At 35.0% G+C, this 21,021-nt stretch overlaps 1 protein-coding gene across 1 annotated transcript; it reads right to left on the minus strand.

Annotated features, from left to right (window-relative positions):
- Nucleotides 1–1,112: 1,112 nt before the first annotated feature.
- On the minus strand, nucleotides 1,113–16,492 carry LOC137636447 (uncharacterized). Its single transcript, XM_068368872.1, has 3 exons — nucleotides 16,408–16,492; nucleotides 6,083–6,924; nucleotides 1,113–1,208 (listed from the first exon to the last, which is right to left on the minus strand). Exons 1-3 carry the CDS (start codon nucleotides 16,490–16,492, stop codon nucleotides 1,113–1,115), a joined length of 1,023 nt encoding a protein of 340 aa, XP_068224973.1.
- Between the last annotated feature and the right edge of the window lie 4,529 nt (nucleotides 16,493–21,021).

The following is a 21,021-nucleotide window of genomic DNA, read 5'->3' on the forward strand; positions in this document are numbered from 1 at the left end:
TAGTACCTATAATATTTGCAAATATTAAGACATGGGGTGTAATAAAAGAAAAAGAAAATGAAAGAACTAGAAAGTATAAGCACAGAATTATGGAAGGAATGTTTGAACATGTTGCTACCACACCTTACTGGGGGGTAATGGCAGAAACAGGAATATGGTCAGTTAAAAATAGAATAGAGTATAAAAAGGTGATGCTATTTCATAATATCATAACATCAGATGACAAACGGCTAGTTAAGGAGGTCGTGGAAGATAAAATAAGAGAACCATATGGAGAATGTTAGGGAAAAGCATCATATAAATATGCAATGAATATGATATTAAAATTTAAAAAGTATGAGAGTATAAAAAGCAAGAACTCAAAAAAGAAATAAAAAGTAAAGGGGTAAATTATATTAAAAGAAAAAATAGAAAAAAAGAAAGCAGAGAGGACCAAACTGAGGTTTGTGAATAGTAATGATAGAAGAGATTACAAAGGAGAACTTAACACTAATAAGGCCGTAATAGTTATGAAAACCAGGTTAAATATGCTAGAATTAAAAGAAAATTATAGGAACAGGAGTGACAATGATAGGCTCTGTGACTTTGTGTATTGTGTAGGGAGGCAGAGGACACTACTGAGCATATTCTTAACTGTAATAAGTAAAGGAGATTTAGAAATAATAACATAGAAATAGGGAATTTAAAAGCCCCTACTAAGTAGGCTCCCCGGTATATTGGGAGGGCCCTTGAACTTAGAAGTGAAAGTATGTAATCTGTGAAGCTGTCTGTGTAGGAGGTAACTAATGATTAAGAATTATCTGAGGATTGCAGCGCTTTGCTGCACCTACTACGCTTCTTCTAGTAGTGTGAATCCTACAATTCCAGGGCTGTGGAGAGAGCAACGAGGATCCTGAAAGTGATATGAAAATAATCCGAATGATAATAATTTTACATCAAAAAAGTTTTATATCTATTTTCAGGAAGTGTTTATTTCATGGTCTTCTCAGTTCCAGGTTCCTCGTTGCTCTCTCCACATCACTGTGATTGTGGGATTCACAGTACTAGAAGAAGCATAGTAGGTGCAGCAAAGTGCTGCAATCCTCAGGTAATTCTTCACTATTAATTACCTCCTACATAGACAGCTTCACAGCTTGCATACTTTTACTTCTAACTTCAAGTGTCGTTCCAATATACCGGGCAATCTGCAGGGTACCTTTTTGAAGTACCTATCAATGTACAAGCAATTGTGAAAAGTAAAGAATTAATAAGACCCCAGGAATCAGCCTTTCCCTCAACCTCCAATACAAATGAAGACCAGGCTTTGAGTAGGACTATGCTAATGAGGTACACAATATTAGCCTATGCTAAGGTTTGGGTTGTGATTGAGAGGCTAGCCAGGGATAAGTTAATTGTCCAAAATTAAAGGTTATTCTTCGAATTTAAGTCAGGACGATTGAAAAAAAAGTTTAATTAAGGGTCATTAATAACATGACAAAATGATAAACTGGTTACCTTTCAGAATCCTTCTTCCTTACTTGACTTATTGAAACAACTTCAGCTTTATCACAGTTATATCTAGTATGAAAATAGTTAGTGGTTGTATAAAATATGTAGACTTAGTTGATCTTAAATTTCATATGTATAGTACAGAACATAATTACATTAATATAAAGTATTGCTTATTGTAAATGTAAGCCACATGCATAGTGAGTTGTCAAATAATCAAGGCGTCCAAACAAAAACAGCAAAAACACAGTACAGTTAATGGAATCGGCGGCCTAGAAAATAGCCATATATGGTCAAATATCCATTTTCTGTTTTCATAATTTTCACGCTTTGAAATATCTGGTCCATTGCCAGATGAAAGATTGTGTCATTTAGAATTTTCCTTATAGGCTTAAAAGGCAATTCTACCCACGCATAATTCTCAGAATTTCCAAAATTCAGCCATAGCGAAGACGGCAATCATATCTTCATGAAAAACTTGTCAATATTTATGTTTATTTTCATATTTTACTGCTTTCTGTGGGATATATTGGGCTACAATAACAACAATGTGTGGGAGCAATTGTTATGGTTATTTTTGTCTGTGTTTTAGTATTAAGTTGATGATTAGTTTCTAGTTTGATTATTATCTTGGAAGATGATTCATTTTAGCTTGTAAGAAATATTGTTTTCAAGTCCATACCTAGTTTCAATAGGCTTCCTGTGCAAGAAGAAGAGTCCAGGTGTAAGATGAGGTAAAAGGAAAGTTTGTGTTAAGGAGTCTATTGTCTGTTAGAGTGATCAAGGTAGTGGTGGGTTGGTGTTGTTTTTTGCCACATTATTTTCTGCAATGAAATCCAAGTCTCAGTTTTCAAGGTATAATAAATCATGTGCCTATTTAGTCTACGATTTCATTAACAGAGAGAAAATTAATAATCAAATTAATGTTAATTTTCCGAAATGTTTATTGGTGTTAATTTCCCTGTCATGTTGAGAAGCTCTTGTCTTTGATAGGGTTGTGAAGAAGGGCCTACATCGTCTTGCAAACTTCCAAAAATATAAATGAACTAGAATAGATACTTTTCTGATCGCATATGCAATGAAGTTATCAAAAACGTATAGTTCTGATTCTCTCGGAATCTCGAAAAAAAAAACAATCTGATGCCACCGGTTTTACTTTGGAGAAACTGCTTCCAGGAACAATGTTGTTGGGGTATTATAGCCAACAACTGGAGGCGTCAGATTTTCTTTTTCATTTTTTTTTCGAGATTCCGAGAGAATCAGAACTATACGTTTTTGAAAACTTCATTGCATATGCGATCAGAAAAGTATCTATTATAGTTCATTTATATTTTTGGAAGTTTGCAAGACGATGTAGGCCCTTATTCATAACCCGTCCAAAGCCAACAAAGTTAAGAGCTTCTCAACATGAACGAGTTTGGTGTAGTTAATATAATTGATATGAACTAATATTATTAAAAAAATTGAACAACAATATGAAAATGATTATTTTATAATTTTTTCATCAACAATATTCTTGGATATTGAATATAAGGAAAATAATTCCATAAAGCTAAGAATTTTAGGTTTCTTGTCACCATCTATGAGAAGTTAGTCTCCAATACACAATCATTCTTAACTAAAAACCTTTCAGTTTTACTATCCAATTTACGAATTTTATCTTTGAAAGGGGGACATAAGGTTTCCTCCCATTGTCTGTTATTCGACCAGTTAAGCAAAGTTAGTTTTCTGCAGATTTCTTTTTCCTGACGAAGACTCAAATCCTCTCGTTTTTAGTCTAAAAGTATTTATAGTTTAAGTGATAAGTAACCCAACTATGTCAGCCTTTGTTTGATATAAAGGTGATAGGTTAATTTGTTTGTCTATTATTTTTTTCCATAAATAATGAAGTTGTTTCCTGTGGAAATCAATATATATATATATATATATATATATATATATATATATATATATATATATATATATATATATATATATATATATATATATATATATATATATATATATATATATAGATATATATATATAGATATAGATATAGATATAGATATAGATATAGATATAGATATAGATATATATATATATATATATATATATATATATATATATATATATATATATATATATATATATATATATATATATATATATATATAGATAGATAGATAGATAGATAGATAGATAGATAGATAGATAGATAGATAGATAGATAGATAGATAGATAGATAGATATAGATATAGATAAAGATATATATATATATATATATATATATATATATATATATATATATATATATATATATATATAGATAGATAGATAGATAGATAGATAGATAGATATATATATATATATATATATATATATATATATATATATATATATATATATATATATATATATATGTCTTACTTATAACTGTAATCGAACAGTTTAACATGTTTTTTCAAAAAGGCCCATAAAAGAAACACAGGAAATATGAATAAATCACACTATATTTCGGTCAATAAACATCGACCCTCTTCAGGATGTAAAGTAAAAATGAGGAGTACAGTGGAGAGTGACGGTTTATATACGAAAGCAAAAGGGTGTGTTCAATTGTTCTATAGCTGTTATAATTGCTGGAAGGATTAGCCAAATTTAATTACATCCAGGTGCGTCTTCTTATTGTTGAGCCGCTTGGAGGAAGTCTTTACCTCTGATGCATGTCTGGTGGTCGGTCTCCGTGGATTATCTTCTTAATGATAGGGTTGAGAAGAGTATTGTCCACTGTGTCGCCAGATTAACTGGAGTGAGTCGTCTTTGCTTTTTAAGAGTACCTATCCGTACAGAAGGAAAATCCTGGAATCAGCCATCATAAATCAATCAAACACAATGAACCTATCTGGGGGCCAATGGGAAGCTGACACAGTGGACAATACTCTTCTCAACCCTATCATTAAGAAGATAATCCACGGAGACCGACCACCAGACATGCATCAGAGGTAAAGACTTCCTCCAAGCGGCTCAACAATAAGAAGACGCACCTGGATGTAATTAAATTTGGCTAATCCTTCCAGCAATTATAACAGCTATAGAACAATTGAACACACCCTTTTGCTTTCGTATATAAACCGTCACTCTCCACTGTACTCCTCATTTTTACTTTACATCCTGAAGAGGGTCGATGTTTATTGACCGAAATATAATGGGATTTATTCATATTTCCTGTGTTTCTTTTATGGGCCTTTTTGAAAAAAACATATATATATATACATATATATATATATATATATATATATATATATATATATATATATATATATATATATATATATATATATATATATAGATATAGATATATATATATATATATATATATATATATATATATATATATATATATATATATATATATATATATATATATATATATATATATATATATATATATATATATATTATTTTGGTTACTTTCCTGGTCCTATGGTGTCTTATACTGCAAGGAATCTTACTCTTTACAGGATCTTTCTTAATTAATTTTATCACATATATTCCATTGCATTCAGCATTTCACACCGAATATTGCTCGTTTATTTTCAAATCCACGTACAATTAATAATTAAGTATATAGCAAGACCTTTACTCAAATTTAAATGAAAGTACTGGCAATAACAAGGAATCGAACTAAAACCCGTTTCCTTCAGTTGAACCCCATACCTGTTATTGTTCAGAGAGGCATATAAGTGGAAGTGACGACGACGTTCACCACAAGAGCAAGTTGCAGATAAAGGAGCCAATTATGCGACACATCAAGCTAGGACTCCACTTGGGCTCAATCACACACAACGATGCTGAATACATCAAAGTAAACCCTTGGTCATAACTCGAGGACGAGGACTTCAAAACTGCTTACGTCTCTACGTGGCACATGGTCGTGGCAAACCAATCGAAGAAGCTATCCAGTGGTCCAGTGGGGGTTTTACAACATCCACATATTGTATATATCCCTCACAGTATAATTATTGATAAAGGAACGCATCTGCGAAAAACACTTGAAAACGAATATTAGTAATTTCACAGAAGGCTTAGAGGAGGAGTTGCTGCCATACTGCCGACGGAGATGTCTCTGCTTCTGTCTTTCAGTACATAACCATATCGGCTTGTATAGTTATAACAAGGTAATAAGGGAACCAATGGAAGATGGTTAAAAAGTGAAAAACGAGCTAATTAAAATACCAACTTAAAACTATCAAACAATCACCTACTCCCTTTGAGTCAAAATATGCGATTAATACAAACAAAAATGGAAAGTTACGAATTATATTCGTAATTTTCTGGACATTGTAGGCCAGGGATACAATTTGATATGTAAATTGTATAAAAATTCAGTCATACTTAATCTACATATTCAAATAATCTTGTGTTCGCTGCTCACTTAATATCACAGCCTTCTTGCGAACACGAAGATTATTAGTGTCATTATCTTATTCAACATCAGGGGTAGGGATACAATCATCTTCACCCAAATCCTTTACCTCTAGATAAGGAATTAAAGCGAGATGTGACGTTTTATAATTTCCTTGTTTTACCCTTTAAAAGGGTCACTCCAATTACCTCACCATTGCTATTGACTTCAAGTTTCTGGACAATAGCAATAGGATAGCTGCTAGGTTTAGTGTTAAGTTCCTTTAAAAGGACTATGTCCCCTACCTTGATATTATGTTGCTGGGCTGGACGGTACCTATCCTTCTTATCAACTGCTTGTGATACAAGTGTTCCTAGAAACTCCGAATGATAATTCTCAATCAAATTTTGCCTAACTTCACGAAGTTTCTCAAACTCATCATTGATACGACTAGTTGAACTAATTGGTGTTTGCCAGTCTGGATCATGAGGCATTGCTTGCAGTGAAGGAATTAGGTTTAATGGAAGGGTATCGTATCCTCTTATCAATTTCTCTGGGGTTATAGGTTCGGGTACATCATTAACATTAGCTTCCCTGAATCCATTTTTAAATGCAATGGGGCGCTCATTAACCAGATGTATAGTGTGTTCTACAACAAATTCAAACTCTGTAAAAGATAAAACCCAATTCTTAATAGAACCAAAGAGCAGTCTTTTTACCATTTTTACACACGTCTCAACCAAGGAACCGAGTTTACTACAATCCTTAAAGTATTGTTTAAAGGTTAAGGGCTTCACATTGTTCTCCTCAAAGTAAAGCCGAGTGTCATGATCACTGATAAAATCATGAATTATGTTGGCGCCTGCAACAAGCTGAGAACCTAGGTCACTGACAACAAGCTGTGGTACTCCATAATTAAAACAATGAAGTTGAAATGATCTTAAAAACTCCTTGACCGAGAGGTCATTACATGTTCTGAGATCAATTCCTCGACTCCAAGTACATGCAAAAATGAGTATCCAAACCTTTTGAGATTCAGAGTCCTTTTTAACTGTAAAGGGACCTAGGTAGTCAATAAAAACATTATTGGAGGGAATAGATGGTGGGTCAGACCTAAACTCTCTATAAACATTATGATTCAACTGGAAAGTTCTGTTGTTGAATCTCCTACAATGAACAGATGTTTTAACCCTGGATAGGTACGCTACTCGGACACCCCTTTAAGGGTATACTCGGTCGCGTGCGACCCCGACGCAAAAAAAAATTCTTGAAAAATCTGTTTTTACAGTAACCTCCTTTTTTATTTTTTTTTTTTTTGCCAAAAAAAAAAATCAACGAATGCTTAAAACTACTGTAAAGATAAATACTACTCATCTGCAAAAAAACTATTTATTATAAATATTTAAAAAAATTAAGTAGAAAAAAACACCTTACATAAAAATTCATAAAAAAAATTTATACATATATACACAAATCCTTTTAGGAATTGATTCTTGAATGTTCAGGACACATCTTGATGTGTTTTGGAAGAAGTCGGACCCATGGAGGTGAAGATCTGAAATGAGAAAAAAAGGGTAACTTTTTTTGGCCCAAAAAAATTTGTCCAAATTTCATGAATTTTTTTGGGTACCCAAATGAAATAGGAAGTGGCTATTTTTTTTAGGGAATAAACATATGTTATCCTAAAATATAAATATGTAAAAACATCTTCATTATTTTGTAAATTACATTTATATCAGGGGCCATATCTAAAAGTCATTTTTTGAGTACTTAGAAATTTTGTAAAAAAATACATATATTTATCATATAAGATAATTATGCAGGTAAAAATATACCAAAATATCACAAATTCTATAAGGAACAGGAATATATAAAGATAGGGCAACTTACGCTTCGGATATGTCCACAAAATGGCCGCCAACCACACTGACTCAGACTCCCTATTCTGCCACTGGAAATTTAGGAAGGGTATGTCAATTTCAAGGTGTTATTTACTAATCTAATTATTCTTGGATATGCATAAAAATTGTATGGTGGGTTGCTGGATGATTGTCGATTATTTCACTACTATGAAATTAGAATTCTGACCCCAAAAAATTTTTTGAAGGGAAATAAAATCGAAAAAAAAATTGTAAAACAATATAATATTTTAGCTAGTAAAATTTGATGATATTCAATCAAAAAAGAAGTAAACAAAATTTTCATGTTGTAACTTACAAATAACGCTGCATTACAGTTTGGACAGACGCTACAGTTTGGACAGAGGACACTCTGGTGGATCAGACAAACAGGACTCTTGCACCGGAGACACGCAGTGTTTGTCTTGTGGTCGTCCCTAGGTGGGCAGCTGTGACAGCGAATCCTTTTAGGGAATTTTATGTGGCCAACGGCAATTTGAGGTCTTGGTGGTTCCTGCTCAGGTATCTTGAAAATATCCACCATGATTTGACGGAGTCCCTTCAACAGACTGTGTGATGTTAGATACCGATGTATTGCCTAGAGAGAACACAACTCGTAGGCGATATCTCTGAGGAACGTTCGCCTTAGCATTGTATTGGCGAAGGGCAAGCGCGTATAGAGAATATAAGAATATACCATTATTATATTCAATATCCCGTAAAAGAGAGTCAGAGGCCAGCGTCGTGACTTACAAACACCACTAGATGTAGAACATATCTGGTCGAATGTATCTACACCTCCCTTGGTCTCATTATAAAACATCTGAATGTCGGTCTTCCTTTTTTCGACTTCAGACGGATCATGATGCAGGGACCTCAACAGCATCACCTTCTTAGTCCTACTAATTTGCTGACACTGTAGAGTTAGATTGTGTTCGTAATTGAACACTGCCACTGAGTCCTTTGGGGGAAGCACCTTCTCCATAAGTTCCTTAGGAATATAAGGCTTTTGGCGAATGGTGCCACACAAATGCATGTCCTTATCCAAGAGTGACAAAGCGAGCGGTAGCGTCGTGAAAAAGTTATCCGTCATCACTGTGCGGCCATTTCTCTGAAAAGGTGCCACAAGATCAGACGTAAAAACTTCTCTAAGCGTCGATCCTCTTGGTACCTGGACAGTGTCCTTCCCCAAGTAGGCAATCGCATTACACATGTAATGGGTATCGGCATCACACGCCAATACAATCTTGATACCATACCTAGAAGAAGGGAAATAGAATTAGTAACTAATAAAGGTAAAAAGATAAAAAAAAATGAAAAAAGAAACACAATATACAATTATATTAGTAATCAATAGAGTAATAATAATAATAATAATAATAATAATAATAAATATATAAGAAAAACATATACAAATACGAAAGATAGATTATCAGATAAATAAATGAACAAGTTATACATAGACAGAGATGGATAGAAATAGAATAGATGATATATTATAATTTAGATACATAAATCATATAGCAAGTTCTTTACTTCACAATATATATATATATATATATATATATATATATATATATATATATATATATATATATATATATATATATATATATATATATATATTTACATATATATATATATATATATATATATATATATATATATATATATAGTAGATAAACAATTTTTTATAAATATAAAACAATAATAACGTGCAAATATAAAAAACAAAGAATTTTACTTACTTAGCAGGTTTATTTGGAATTATTATTATTATTATTATTATTATGATTATTATTATTATTATTACTATCCAAGCTACAACCCTAGTTGGAAAAGCAAGATGCTATAAGCCACGGGGCTCCAACAGGGAAAAATAGCCCAGTGAGGAAAGGAAATAAGGAAATAGATAAATGAAGAGAACAAATTAACAATAAATCATTCTAAAATAAGTAACAACGTCAAAACAGACATGTCATTTATAAACTATTAACAACATCAAAAGCAAATATGTCATAAATAAAATATAAAAAGACTCATGTCCGCCTGGTCAACAAAAAAGCATATGCTCCAACTTTGAATTTTTGAAGTTCTACTGATTCAACCACCCGATTAGGAAGATCATTCCACAACTTGGTAACAGCTGGAATAAAACTTCTAGAGTACTGCTTAGTATTGAGCCTCGTGATGGAGAAGGCCTGGCTATTAGAATCAACTGCCTGCCTAGTATTACGAACAGGATAGAATTGTCCAGGGAGATCTGAATGTACAGGATGGTCAGAGTTATGAAAAATCTTATGCAACATGCATAAGGAACTGATTGAACGACGGTGCCAAAGATTAATATCTAGATCAGGAATAAGAAATTTAATAGACCGTAAGTTTCTTTCCAACAAATTAAGATGAGAATCAGCAGCTGAAGATCAGACAGGAGAACAATACTCAAAACAAGGTAGAATGAAAGAATTAAAACACTTCTTCAGAATAGATTGATCACCGAAAATCTTGAAAGACTTTCTCAATAAGCCTATTTTTTTGTGAAATTGATGAAGACACAGACCTTATATGTTTCTCAAAAGTAAATGTACATCTTGAATGGACAGCGCCCCCGGAAAGGGACAAGCTGTTCATCCACAGTCAGATGTGTTCCTGGGCTATAATTGCTTTGACAATTGGTCACCACGTGATCGAAGAGTTTTCTAATGGGTGCGAGGCGATCCATTTTCACCCTCTCTACTCTGGTGGCCGAATCATCGAAGCGAATTACCCTCACCAACAGGGTGAAACGACGCTCATTCATTGTACATCTGTACAAAGAATTTCCCTCTGTGAGGTTCCACATGTCCCAGGTCGGTGTATGGTTGTCCGCCCGCACTGCCGTCATTATTAGGATACCAATAAATGCCTTCAGTTCCCTCAGGTCAATGTACCTGAGGGCAACGTTGCCTTTATGATGGTAATGACTGCTCAATAGGGCAAGGCGTTCATTAGAATGCAAAACAACCTCAGCTAGCATGCTGTCGCTCAAAAAGAGCGAGAAAATGTCGGACACTTTGCTCGTTCCCAAAGTGAGAGAAGTGGGACCCCCAGGCTCAATCCTTGGTGTGAACATATGGGGGAGGGTGGGATTTGGGTCTCTATGCCAAACAGTACCGTCGCAACCTTGAACCAATTCAGCATCTATTTGGGTGATTGCCGTCCCCCTGGCTGCCTGTAGATCCCCCTTTCTCCTCTTTCTGCTTCTCTCCTCCTCTGGCGTGAGCTTAGGTACCGTTACTGGGGGCTGACCACGTGAAGTAGATGGCACAGGAGTTGTTATTGTGCTGGCTGGGACAACATGAGAACCAGAAGCCCCAACCCTCTCTTACTTCCCCAAATCGTCGTCGGCTTCTCCATCTCCATTCCCTAAGCCAATAATTTCAGGATTTTGGGTCACCTTCTGTTCCTGCCTGACCTCCTGCTCCAACTCATCGACATTTACATATTCATCGTCAGTGACGTCATCGATCTCCAATGCATCATCCACATCACTATCAAACTGCTCTAAGAGCTGATTTATGGCATCCAAGCCCAATGGTTCTCTCCTGCTCGCCATTTTGATAACTGCAAAGAATTAGAAAAAAATTGGAAATACGGATTCGATGAAAAATGGATCCCCTACCAATATATCTAAGGCAAAAAAACAATGTCATGCATGGGTAGCCAGATCATCTAGAAACACTTTCCAACACTATAAAAATATAAGTTTTGCGACACTACTTGCCAATTCCTTACGGTAACATGACTAAGCAAAAAAAGGCAAAACAAATAAAAAGGGGCACTCGATGAAAAATGGTAACGTGCTAATGGTGGGCATTTCAGAAAAAAAAAAAATTTCAGCCACGTGCTAGGCAAACCATCAAGGCACATTTTCCAACAAATAAACATCTAAATGAATCATTACTCTGTGATAGTTCCTTAGTACGTAGTAATTTTGAGAGAAATGGGAAAAAACGAAAAAATGGCAATCACAGGAAAATCGAACACATACCTTTATATACGCCATATCTGGCTAAAAAAAAAGATAGGCATGGGTAGCCAGATCATCTAGAAACACTTTCCAATACTATAAAAGTATAAGTTTTGCGACACTACTTGCCAATTTCTTACGGTAACATGACTAAGCAAAAAAATGCAAAACAAATAAAAAGGGGCACTCGATGAAAAATGGCAACGTACTAATGGTGGGCATTTCAGAAAAAAAAATTCAGCCACGTGCTAGGCAAACCATCAAGGCACATTTTCCGACAAATAAACATCTAAATGAATCATTACTCTGTGATAGTTCCTTAGTATGTAGTAATTTTCAAAGAAATGGGAAAAAACGAAAAAGTGGCAATCACAGGAAAATCGAACACATACCTATATATACGACATATCTGGCTAAAAAAAAAGATAGGCATGGGTAGCCAGATCATCTAGAAACACTTTCCAACACTATAAAAATATAAGTTTTGTGACACTACTTGCCAATTTCTTACGGTAACATGACTAAGCAAAAAAATGCAAAACAAATAAAAAGGGGCACTCGCGGAAAAATGGCCAGCATTCTAATGTACAGCATCTCAGATAAAAAACAGACATGCACGTAGTAGCCCTGCCATCAAGACACACTTTCCAACAAATAAACATAAAAAAAAAATCAATACTATATGGCAATTCCTTACAACGTAGTAAATTTATACAAATATTGAAAAAAAACAGAAATTGGCAACCGCAGGAAAATACGCCACATACCAATATCCACGGCGTATCTGGCAAAAACAAAGTCACGCATGGGTAGCCAGATCATCTATACACACTTTCCAATGCTATAAGAATAAAAGTTTTGCGATACTATTTGCTAATTTCTCACGGAAAAATGACTTAGCCAAGAAATGAAAAAAAATGAAAAAGGGGCACTCGCGGAAAAATGGCCAACATTCTAATATACGGCATTTCAGATAAAAAAAAAGACATGCACGTGTTAGCCCAGCCATCAAGGCACACTTTCTAACAAATAAACATGAAAAAAAATCAATAATATATGGCAATTCCTTACTACGTAGTAAATTTTTACAAATATTGAAAAAAAAACAGAAATTGGCAAATGCAGGAAAATACGCCACATACCAATATCTACGGCGTATCTGACATAAACAAAGTCACGCATGGGTAGCCAAATCATCTAGACAAACTTTCCAACACTAAAAAAAGCAAAAGTTTTGCGACACTATTTGGCATTTTCTTACGGAAAAATTACTTGGCCAAAAAATGCAAAAAACTGAAAAAGGGGCACTCGCGGTAAAATGGTCCTCGTGGTGATGAACGGCATTTCAACTAAAAAAAAAAAACCTGCACGTGGTAGCCAAACCATCCACCGAGACTTTCCAAAACTGATAACCTATACAAGTAGCACCATTCTACGACAATTTCCTAATACGTAATAACTTTGATAATTATGCAACTTACCTTAGAAGGGTAAACTCGGTCGCGCTCGACCCCGACGTGTCTCAGAAATCTGGGAAGGAGTACAGCTACAGTGAAGCACGTCTGGACACTACTAGAGCGTGTAGGCGAGTGACTGACTGCAGGTCGATCACCCACAAATTCAATCACGGGGGTGAGTCACGTGAGAAAAACATCTTTTGTTTTGAGTTATGAATAGAATTGTATTCCAAAACCATTCTAGTTTCTAAAAACACTCCACAAACCCATCCGTGACATCACCAATATAGTGGAAAATGTCATAAGTGGAATGTAATGGCGCCAAATGCCTTTCTGTAACTGTAAGACAGGAGACCACAGTCGACATATCTACAGTTTATATCCCATAGCCAATAGGATCCTGCCTTACTGTCTCACAGGCTCTTGGCCAGTTAGCAACACTCTATTATCCGAGCGTTGGCTCGTCCCGCTAATCTGTACCTGTAACTCCCAACCAGTGATGTGTCTTTTACCTTCTCTCTGTTATCATAAGTTTTTGTTAATTTGTATTGCTTTTCTTATCTAATTGATATTCTTCTCGCTTTCACATAACTAGTTTGATGTGATAACATACACACAGGTAGTGGTCAACTTAAGATAGCGACAGGGACCAAGAGACACATCATCAGTCGATTTAGAAGTATATCAAACTCAAAAAATGAAGTTTGTATAGATTTATAATGATGCGTAGTGATTCGGCAATCATATCGAACATATTTTACCAATATTTTCTTACTCTATATCATTATTTCATTATCTTGTATCATAGGGTATGATTTGCACTATTAATGCATTTTTGTACTCTATATTTTTTCAAATTTCGGAAGCATTTTATCAATCAAGAATTACTTAATATTTGGTTTTTCTTTGGGTATGATCAGCTGATCTGAAGGTCCCGCTATCTATCGAATCATGAGATAGCGTATCTATGAATGGCGTATTTTTTATATAATTTTTTAACTTATTCAAAATACTTTTTATGATGAATATTACATCAGCGCCAATATGATACAGGAAATCAGTTTCAATATAGTTCGTTTTAGCCATTCTTATCAGTTATCTTTTGAAAATTTGTGCGTTCCTTCTCTGTGCGTGTGTGTTTGTGCATGCTCCTGCAATTGCACAATTGTTTAATGATGAAGGTCTGATTATCGTGTGCTTTATTAACTTATTTTTATTTAATGTGGCAGGCCTATGTAGTTTGATTTACCGTTTTGCACTAATTATGTGTTCTTTTTGGGAATGTAACCCATCCAATGGGTGAAATCTTGAACGCAAATTTTGTGAACCTGTTAAGCACAGCGTATTTTCATTCCTTAGTGGTACCCAAAAATTTGGAGGATTTATTTAACTTTGGAGTGGCAAATTCCACACAACCAGTCATTCCACCCAATATATCTTACCAAGCTCCCATGGTTTACCTTTCACAGCCTAGGTCCAGTTGATCTTTTGCGCATGATGTCCCCCAGATTAGATCACTTTAGCAATCTCTTTGAAAGGATCAAGATCAGATTTAATGAATACAGGAAGATTTTGAAGTCTCATTACATGCATTCTGTCATTGTGGCGAATTACTGCATGCTGGCTACTTGCGCTAAATAAATAAACGGCCTTCACCAGCATTGTGTTCAATAAGGCCACTACTGACCCAGCTCAGAATCAGACTGTTTACTTGTATGTTGCCTCGGAGCCTATCTTAAAAGGTGGTAGGGATCGTTGGATAGGTTGGTGGAGCCTGTTCCATCAAATCATCCACGAATCTCACATGCACTCCCCATCAGGTAGGTATAAGATCCTTTTACACTGCCTTAATGGTCTAGTGCACCGAATTTTTGGAAACAGGATTTGGACAGAGGGAAGGTACGAGAGAACCCTCGCTAACCTTATCCAAGGAAGAGTATGACCAAGGGAGTAAAGACCATTTGTCCGAAGATCTGTTAGAGCATGCCCTCTTGATTAAGCTAAATCCTGCTTTCCAGGAGGCTGTTTATCATCATTAGAGCAGCACATTCGTGACCTTGCAAGACTTAAAAGCTAAGGATATTCTCCATAGTTCACCTGGAAAAAAAGAGCAGCGACATAAAAAACGCTTTTTTTTTTTCCTTTCATAAGTATATATCCATTCCAAAAATTTGAAATATTTTATAAAGGACTAATACTAAATGATTACTAGTATTTGGCAGGTTAAAATTTATCAAGAACAACAGTTATCCATATAGTTTTCTTAAATGGTAATGTTAACTTCTGGTTCAACTTCATATTATGGAATGAAACCCTTCGCTAGAAAATACTAAGTACTTCAATGTCCTAACCTACTCCTCAACCACATACACATTCCATGCCACATAGATACACATCAGCTGTTACACAATCATAACTAAATGTTCACAAGACTGTATTGCACAATAACAGCATTAAAACTGCACAATAGGTTTCCTCTACACATTGCAAATAATTGCTGCAATTTACTGTCACCACTTAAACTATACAAGTTGTAAATTTCTGGACGTTTAAATAGCAAACAGGACCTTTACCCCAGAAAGATGTAGTCTGCATGGCATGTAAGAATATTTTGTTTTCCCCAGTCTTTGGTCAAATTCATTCCCATCTTACATCACAATTTTCATATTCAAATTCACTATTAGAATGAACAGAGTAAGACCAAACAGTATTTATTGATAAAATAAAAAAAAAACTGACAAGTGTCCCTAAAAATAAAATAATAAAGTAACAAGCCCGTACACAGATCAGTGTAAGTACTCTATAAATGAAATAAAGAAAGGCCACTTGTAGCATACATTATTGGGACAATTTCTTCCTCATTTCCATAAACTGAAAAAGGCTGCATGATATTGTGTATGAAAGGTATCTTAGAGTATTTACACAACTGTATTTAGCAGTAGGACTACATATAAAGCATAATATAATTTTTTTATGATAAAAAAGGGAAAAGATGCCTTTACTGACCATTGACCTAAATGTCTGACCTAATAAAGAAATGCGAAAACACCTATACAATTTACTTATTGAGCAATACTTTCTGAATAAGAATCATCCATTTATTTGCTTTTCCTCAAAAATGCCTCACGCAGCTTAAGCCTTTGGTTGTCTCTAAAGTCTAGACTAACATAGGAAAAGACACTGAGTAAACTGATCAGATAGTGTGAATATTAGCAAGACTGCATGTTGACGATGAGCAAAGATGACAGACATTGTTATGCCTTCCAAAGATAATTTCGTTAGGTGAATTCTGAGTGGAACCAACATACAATACATTGACAAAGTAAAGCCTACAGCCTTCCAATGACTAAATTTGTACTGATATTGTTATTTTATGCAAATAAGAAATCTAATCAATATTATCAGATGTATCCTCCAGTTTTTTTTTTCAACATTGATTTTATAAAATATTCATAATTAGATTTTACCCAAAACTGTCTTTTTATTTTTAAAATCTTGTAAGAGGTTTGAAAACACCAAGTTGTTTATTTTGTTTTGTTTGCTTATTTTAGTCCAGCTGTCCTCTTTCATACTAAAATTCTTATTATTCATAGAATTTGTGTTATAGTAACAGGTACTGGGGCCAAGCAGGCCATTCTATGATGAAAAGAAATTGAGGGGGAATTATATGTCTAAGAAAAATCTGTAAAACTCATTTTACGATATAAGAAAAGAAAAAAAAACTTATTAAATCTATACAAGACTACTCTGGTGTAACTCGCCTTGTATTTATGCCAAAATAAATAATAAACAGATTGGAGGCCCTAAGGTCAAATTGTATTAACATCACAAAAATGTTCATGAATTTACACCCAATCTGGAAATATATTAGATCGAATATGTATACACAACTTCAAAATTATTCTTATCAGATTGTTGATCAGTGCTTTACATATCCCCGACACTCTTTCACCCAAAAAATAAAAGAGAGAGAGAGAGAGAGAGAGAGAGAGAGAGAGAGAGAGAGAGAGAGAGAGAGAGAGAGAGAGAGAGAGAGACAGCTACTGCCAAAATAGTTTATAAAAACGGCTGGCTTAATTCATTTCGGACTTTAAAAGAAAAAGAAAAAAGTTTCTTTCGGAAGTAGAAAAGAGGTAAATCACGAAATCATTGTGCCACAAGATGGAATAGACTGCTCTAACAGGAGGGTTATAGCCTGCAATATACTATGAATGCCATTACACAAGATAGCATTCCCTGTGGAGGAATGGCCATAGTTCTAGAGAAGGCTATTCTCAGAAGGGTAGGAAATACAGCTTAGAGGAGCATATTGAGTTACCCAAAAATGCATTGATAGAATTCTTCTTATAGTATTCTTCTGATAGTTTCATATATCTGGCTTCTTTTTTATCTCTAAAAATAATGTTTATTTTATAGGTATGAGACAAATGACGGCTAGTGTAAAGAGTTAATGAAGGGGAGAAACGTTCATGGGAAAGGGGTGGGAAAAGTACCTACCTGGTTGACTTGACCAATATTCGGTAAAGTTTTACAAGGCTACAGGGTATCATTTCGAACAGAATATATATATTTTCCTGAAGGAAATGACATAGTTTAACTGAATTCGACCTTCATTTTAACCGCTAACAAACAGAACGGGAGTTTGACTAACTTCAAGTAGCCGAACTGGTTGTTGTTGTTGTTGTTGAAATGAAGGTGAAAACCTGCTAATATCCCATTATTTACTTCAGTAAAACATATATTTTCTGTTGAAATATTCTAATATAATGACACTTGTTCTGCCACATGCTCACCTCGCTCGCCAGAAAACAAAACCCCAAGCTAGTATGTAGTGGCAAGCGGTAATGTTATTTTGCGCACGGTAACATTAGCAACGCTATTTATAATTACTTGCTAAGATTGTTCAGCTTACATTGCTGAACACGGGCTCTTGCGTTGGCAGCCCGTCTGCTATTTGTAATGGTTCTTGTTCGGCCACTAACTACCTTCGCTCGCATGAAAAAAAAACATAAAGCTTTTATGCACTGGCAAGCGATAATGTTGAGCTACACAGGCTAAAAAGATAGTAAAACTAACACACTAAAATTAAAGAAATTTATTACTTACTTTTATGACCGGTGTAGCAGGAAATTTTTCCCCCCTGACTGAAATTCCCCCCGGGAAAATTAGCCTAGGCCAGATTTCCCCCCCCCCCCCCCCCCGGGAAAAGCAGCCCGGGCTGTTATTCCCCCCGGGGGAATTTCAGCCCTAAGATATTTCCCCCCCCCCCAGGCCATTTCTCCCCCACCCAGAGAAACTATTTTGACGAATTGAATAATCAACGGTAAGTTTGACAAAATATTAGGAATATATATATATATATATATATATATATATATATATATATATATATATATATATATATATATATATATATATATATATATATATATATATATATATATATATATATATATATATATATATATATATATATATATATATGTACAGTATACTGTATATAGTGAAAACCTTACTCTTCTTTCGTACTGTCCAGCACGAAATAAAAAGTACACTTGATGCTAAGAAGCACTATGGATGAGAAAGGAGATGATACGAAATTCTGTTGTGTTACCAGAGATTATTATCTTTTACACCTCACCAAGGATGGTGTCAACAGCTTTGACCAGATATGCCACACATTGTACATGTGCTCGAAAAAAAAATCCATTGTTGGCCATTATGTTTATTTTACTTGCTGGATATGATGGGAGTAAATTCTGGGGTTTTATTGCATGGTTCCTCATCAGCTGAAAGAGAAATTTTCAAGTACAGAAGGGCACATCTCAAAACAAATCACTGGTTTATCATTTATTTTTTTTTTTTACCCTAGGGTACATCTGTACCCCAAGGAAGATTACAGGCAAAGAAAAATAAGGGTAGCATTCTAGGGTTGAAAAGCAACTAAAAATAACGGAATTTTGGGGATGTATTCATTGATTTATCCTTTTTTTTCTTTGATTGTGGGATTAAATTACATTTAAGACAACTCCACGAGGCCTTGTAATTTTGTATTCCAAGGCAGGCAGTGTGGTACTATTCATAACAAGACTCGCACTCGACCACTTCACGTCCATCCGCCGTAATTCTTGTACATTCTTGACATAGCCATGCCCCAGGATTGTCATCCTCCTTTGCCTTAAGTGTTGCATGAAGCGTTGTAATTGCATCTTCATCCATATATTTGTAAACACATTCAAGTGCTTGTCTTTTCATGACAAGCATGCCAGGAAGCTTCTCTGGTCTTGTCTCTATTTCATCTTCTGTGACTTGTATTCCTTTTGCTTCCACCCATCTGACAGCTTTCTCATCTGCAAACATGAGTAAAATGACTTTCTCCTCTGCTGGAATAAGTAGGACTCCCTTTTGTTCAGGATATTGCTGATGCTCTTTCACAGATGCGTTGAACGGTTCTGCTCCATGGATGTCATCTTCTTGCCTTAAACTGTTTGTGTCATTTTGTTTGTAGACCTTCAAATTCACTATATGGCACAAGTTTTTTAGCTCTTTATTTGTTGCAACATTTTTCAGTTTTGCACGTCCTTTGCCTTCTAGAGAAACAACTTCATATGGACCTAGGTATTTTGCTTCTAGTTTTCCTCCCATTCCGTGATTATTTTTATTGTTTTTTAATAGTACTAATGAGCCCTAAACTATTCCGCTGCAATTAGATGTATGTCTTGCATCATAGTTCTTCTTTTGCCTGTTTTGAGCTTTAGCAATATTCATAGTTATTTTTTCATCAGCTGGCTTTTTTTCTGACAACACTCTCTCTGTCAGCTCTTTAATAGTCTCTGCTGTCGTTACTCTAGTTCCTACTGTTTCATATGACTGATTATCTAGGTAGACTGGAAGCACGGGGTCTCTCCTAAACATTGCAGTGAAAGGAGTAACACCAGTGCTGGCATGGACTGAAGTACGATATCCAAACAGAATTCTTTTTATGTGCAAATCCCAATCGTTCTGCTTTTCATTAACACATTTCATAAGAGTTCTTTCAAGTGTTTGATTAAATTTCTCCTGCAATCCATTTGTTTGTGGATGATAGGCTGAAGCAATTCTGTGATCTATCTGTAACTTGGCACAGATGATATCATTCAGTTAGTTGACAAACTCTCTCCCTTGGTCGGTGATCATGGTTTCTATACAGCCAGAGTCACAAACGGTATCTAAAAAGAACTGTGCAACTTCTGCTGCAGACTTGCGTTTTAAAGGTGAAGCAACTGGAAATTCTGTAAAGTAGTCTGTCATTGCTACAATATAACAGTGTCCTCTCTCTGTCTGGGGCAAGGGTCCAATCAAGTCCATTCCAACCTGAGACCAAACATTTTCAGGAACATAAACTGGATGTAACTGGAGCTTGCATTGCTGGTTTATTACTTGCTCTCTGGCACTTGTCACATTTAAAAACATAATCACTAACAAGTTCTTTGATGCCCTTAAAATAATACTTAGCAGTAATTTTTCCAATGGTCTTATCCCTTCCCATATGTGCACCACCAAAGCCTTCATGACAAGCTTTGATAACTCGGTTCAGGTCCATTTTCATCAACACTTGACGTAACTGCACTTCATTATTTATTTTTCGTTTATGCATTAGATATCCATCTTTAACACAAAAGGGTTTGCACTTTTTTCTAATATCACGCTTTTCTTCTTTGTTCAGTCCATCAGGATACTTTCCACTATCCAGATATTGGTAATATGTGTGGTAAGTGAGCTCCTCCATATTCTGACGCACG

This window comes from Palaemon carinicauda, unplaced genomic scaffold, assembly GCF_036898095.1.
Source record: "Palaemon carinicauda isolate YSFRI2023 unplaced genomic scaffold, ASM3689809v2 scaffold30, whole genome shotgun sequence".
Classification (NCBI taxonomy): domain Eukaryota; kingdom Metazoa; phylum Arthropoda; class Malacostraca; order Decapoda; family Palaemonidae; genus Palaemon; species Palaemon carinicauda.

What these genes read in the sequence shown, in the direction of transcription:
- LOC137636447 (XM_068368872.1), bottom strand. Translation starts at nt 16,492, where the DNA reads ATGTCTGTCATCTTTGCTCATCGTCAACATGCAGTCTTGCTAATATTC. An exon ending in TACTCAGTGTCTTTTCCTAT is followed by an intron (nt 6,925 to 16,407) that starts GTTAGTCTAGAC and finishes GTCCCTTTACAG; the next exon opens with TTAAAAAGGACTCTGAATCT. An exon ending in AAGTCAATAGCAATGGTGAG is followed by an intron (nt 1,209 to 6,082) that starts GTAATTGGAGTG and finishes GTACATTGATAG; the next exon opens with GTACTTCAAAAAGGTACCCT.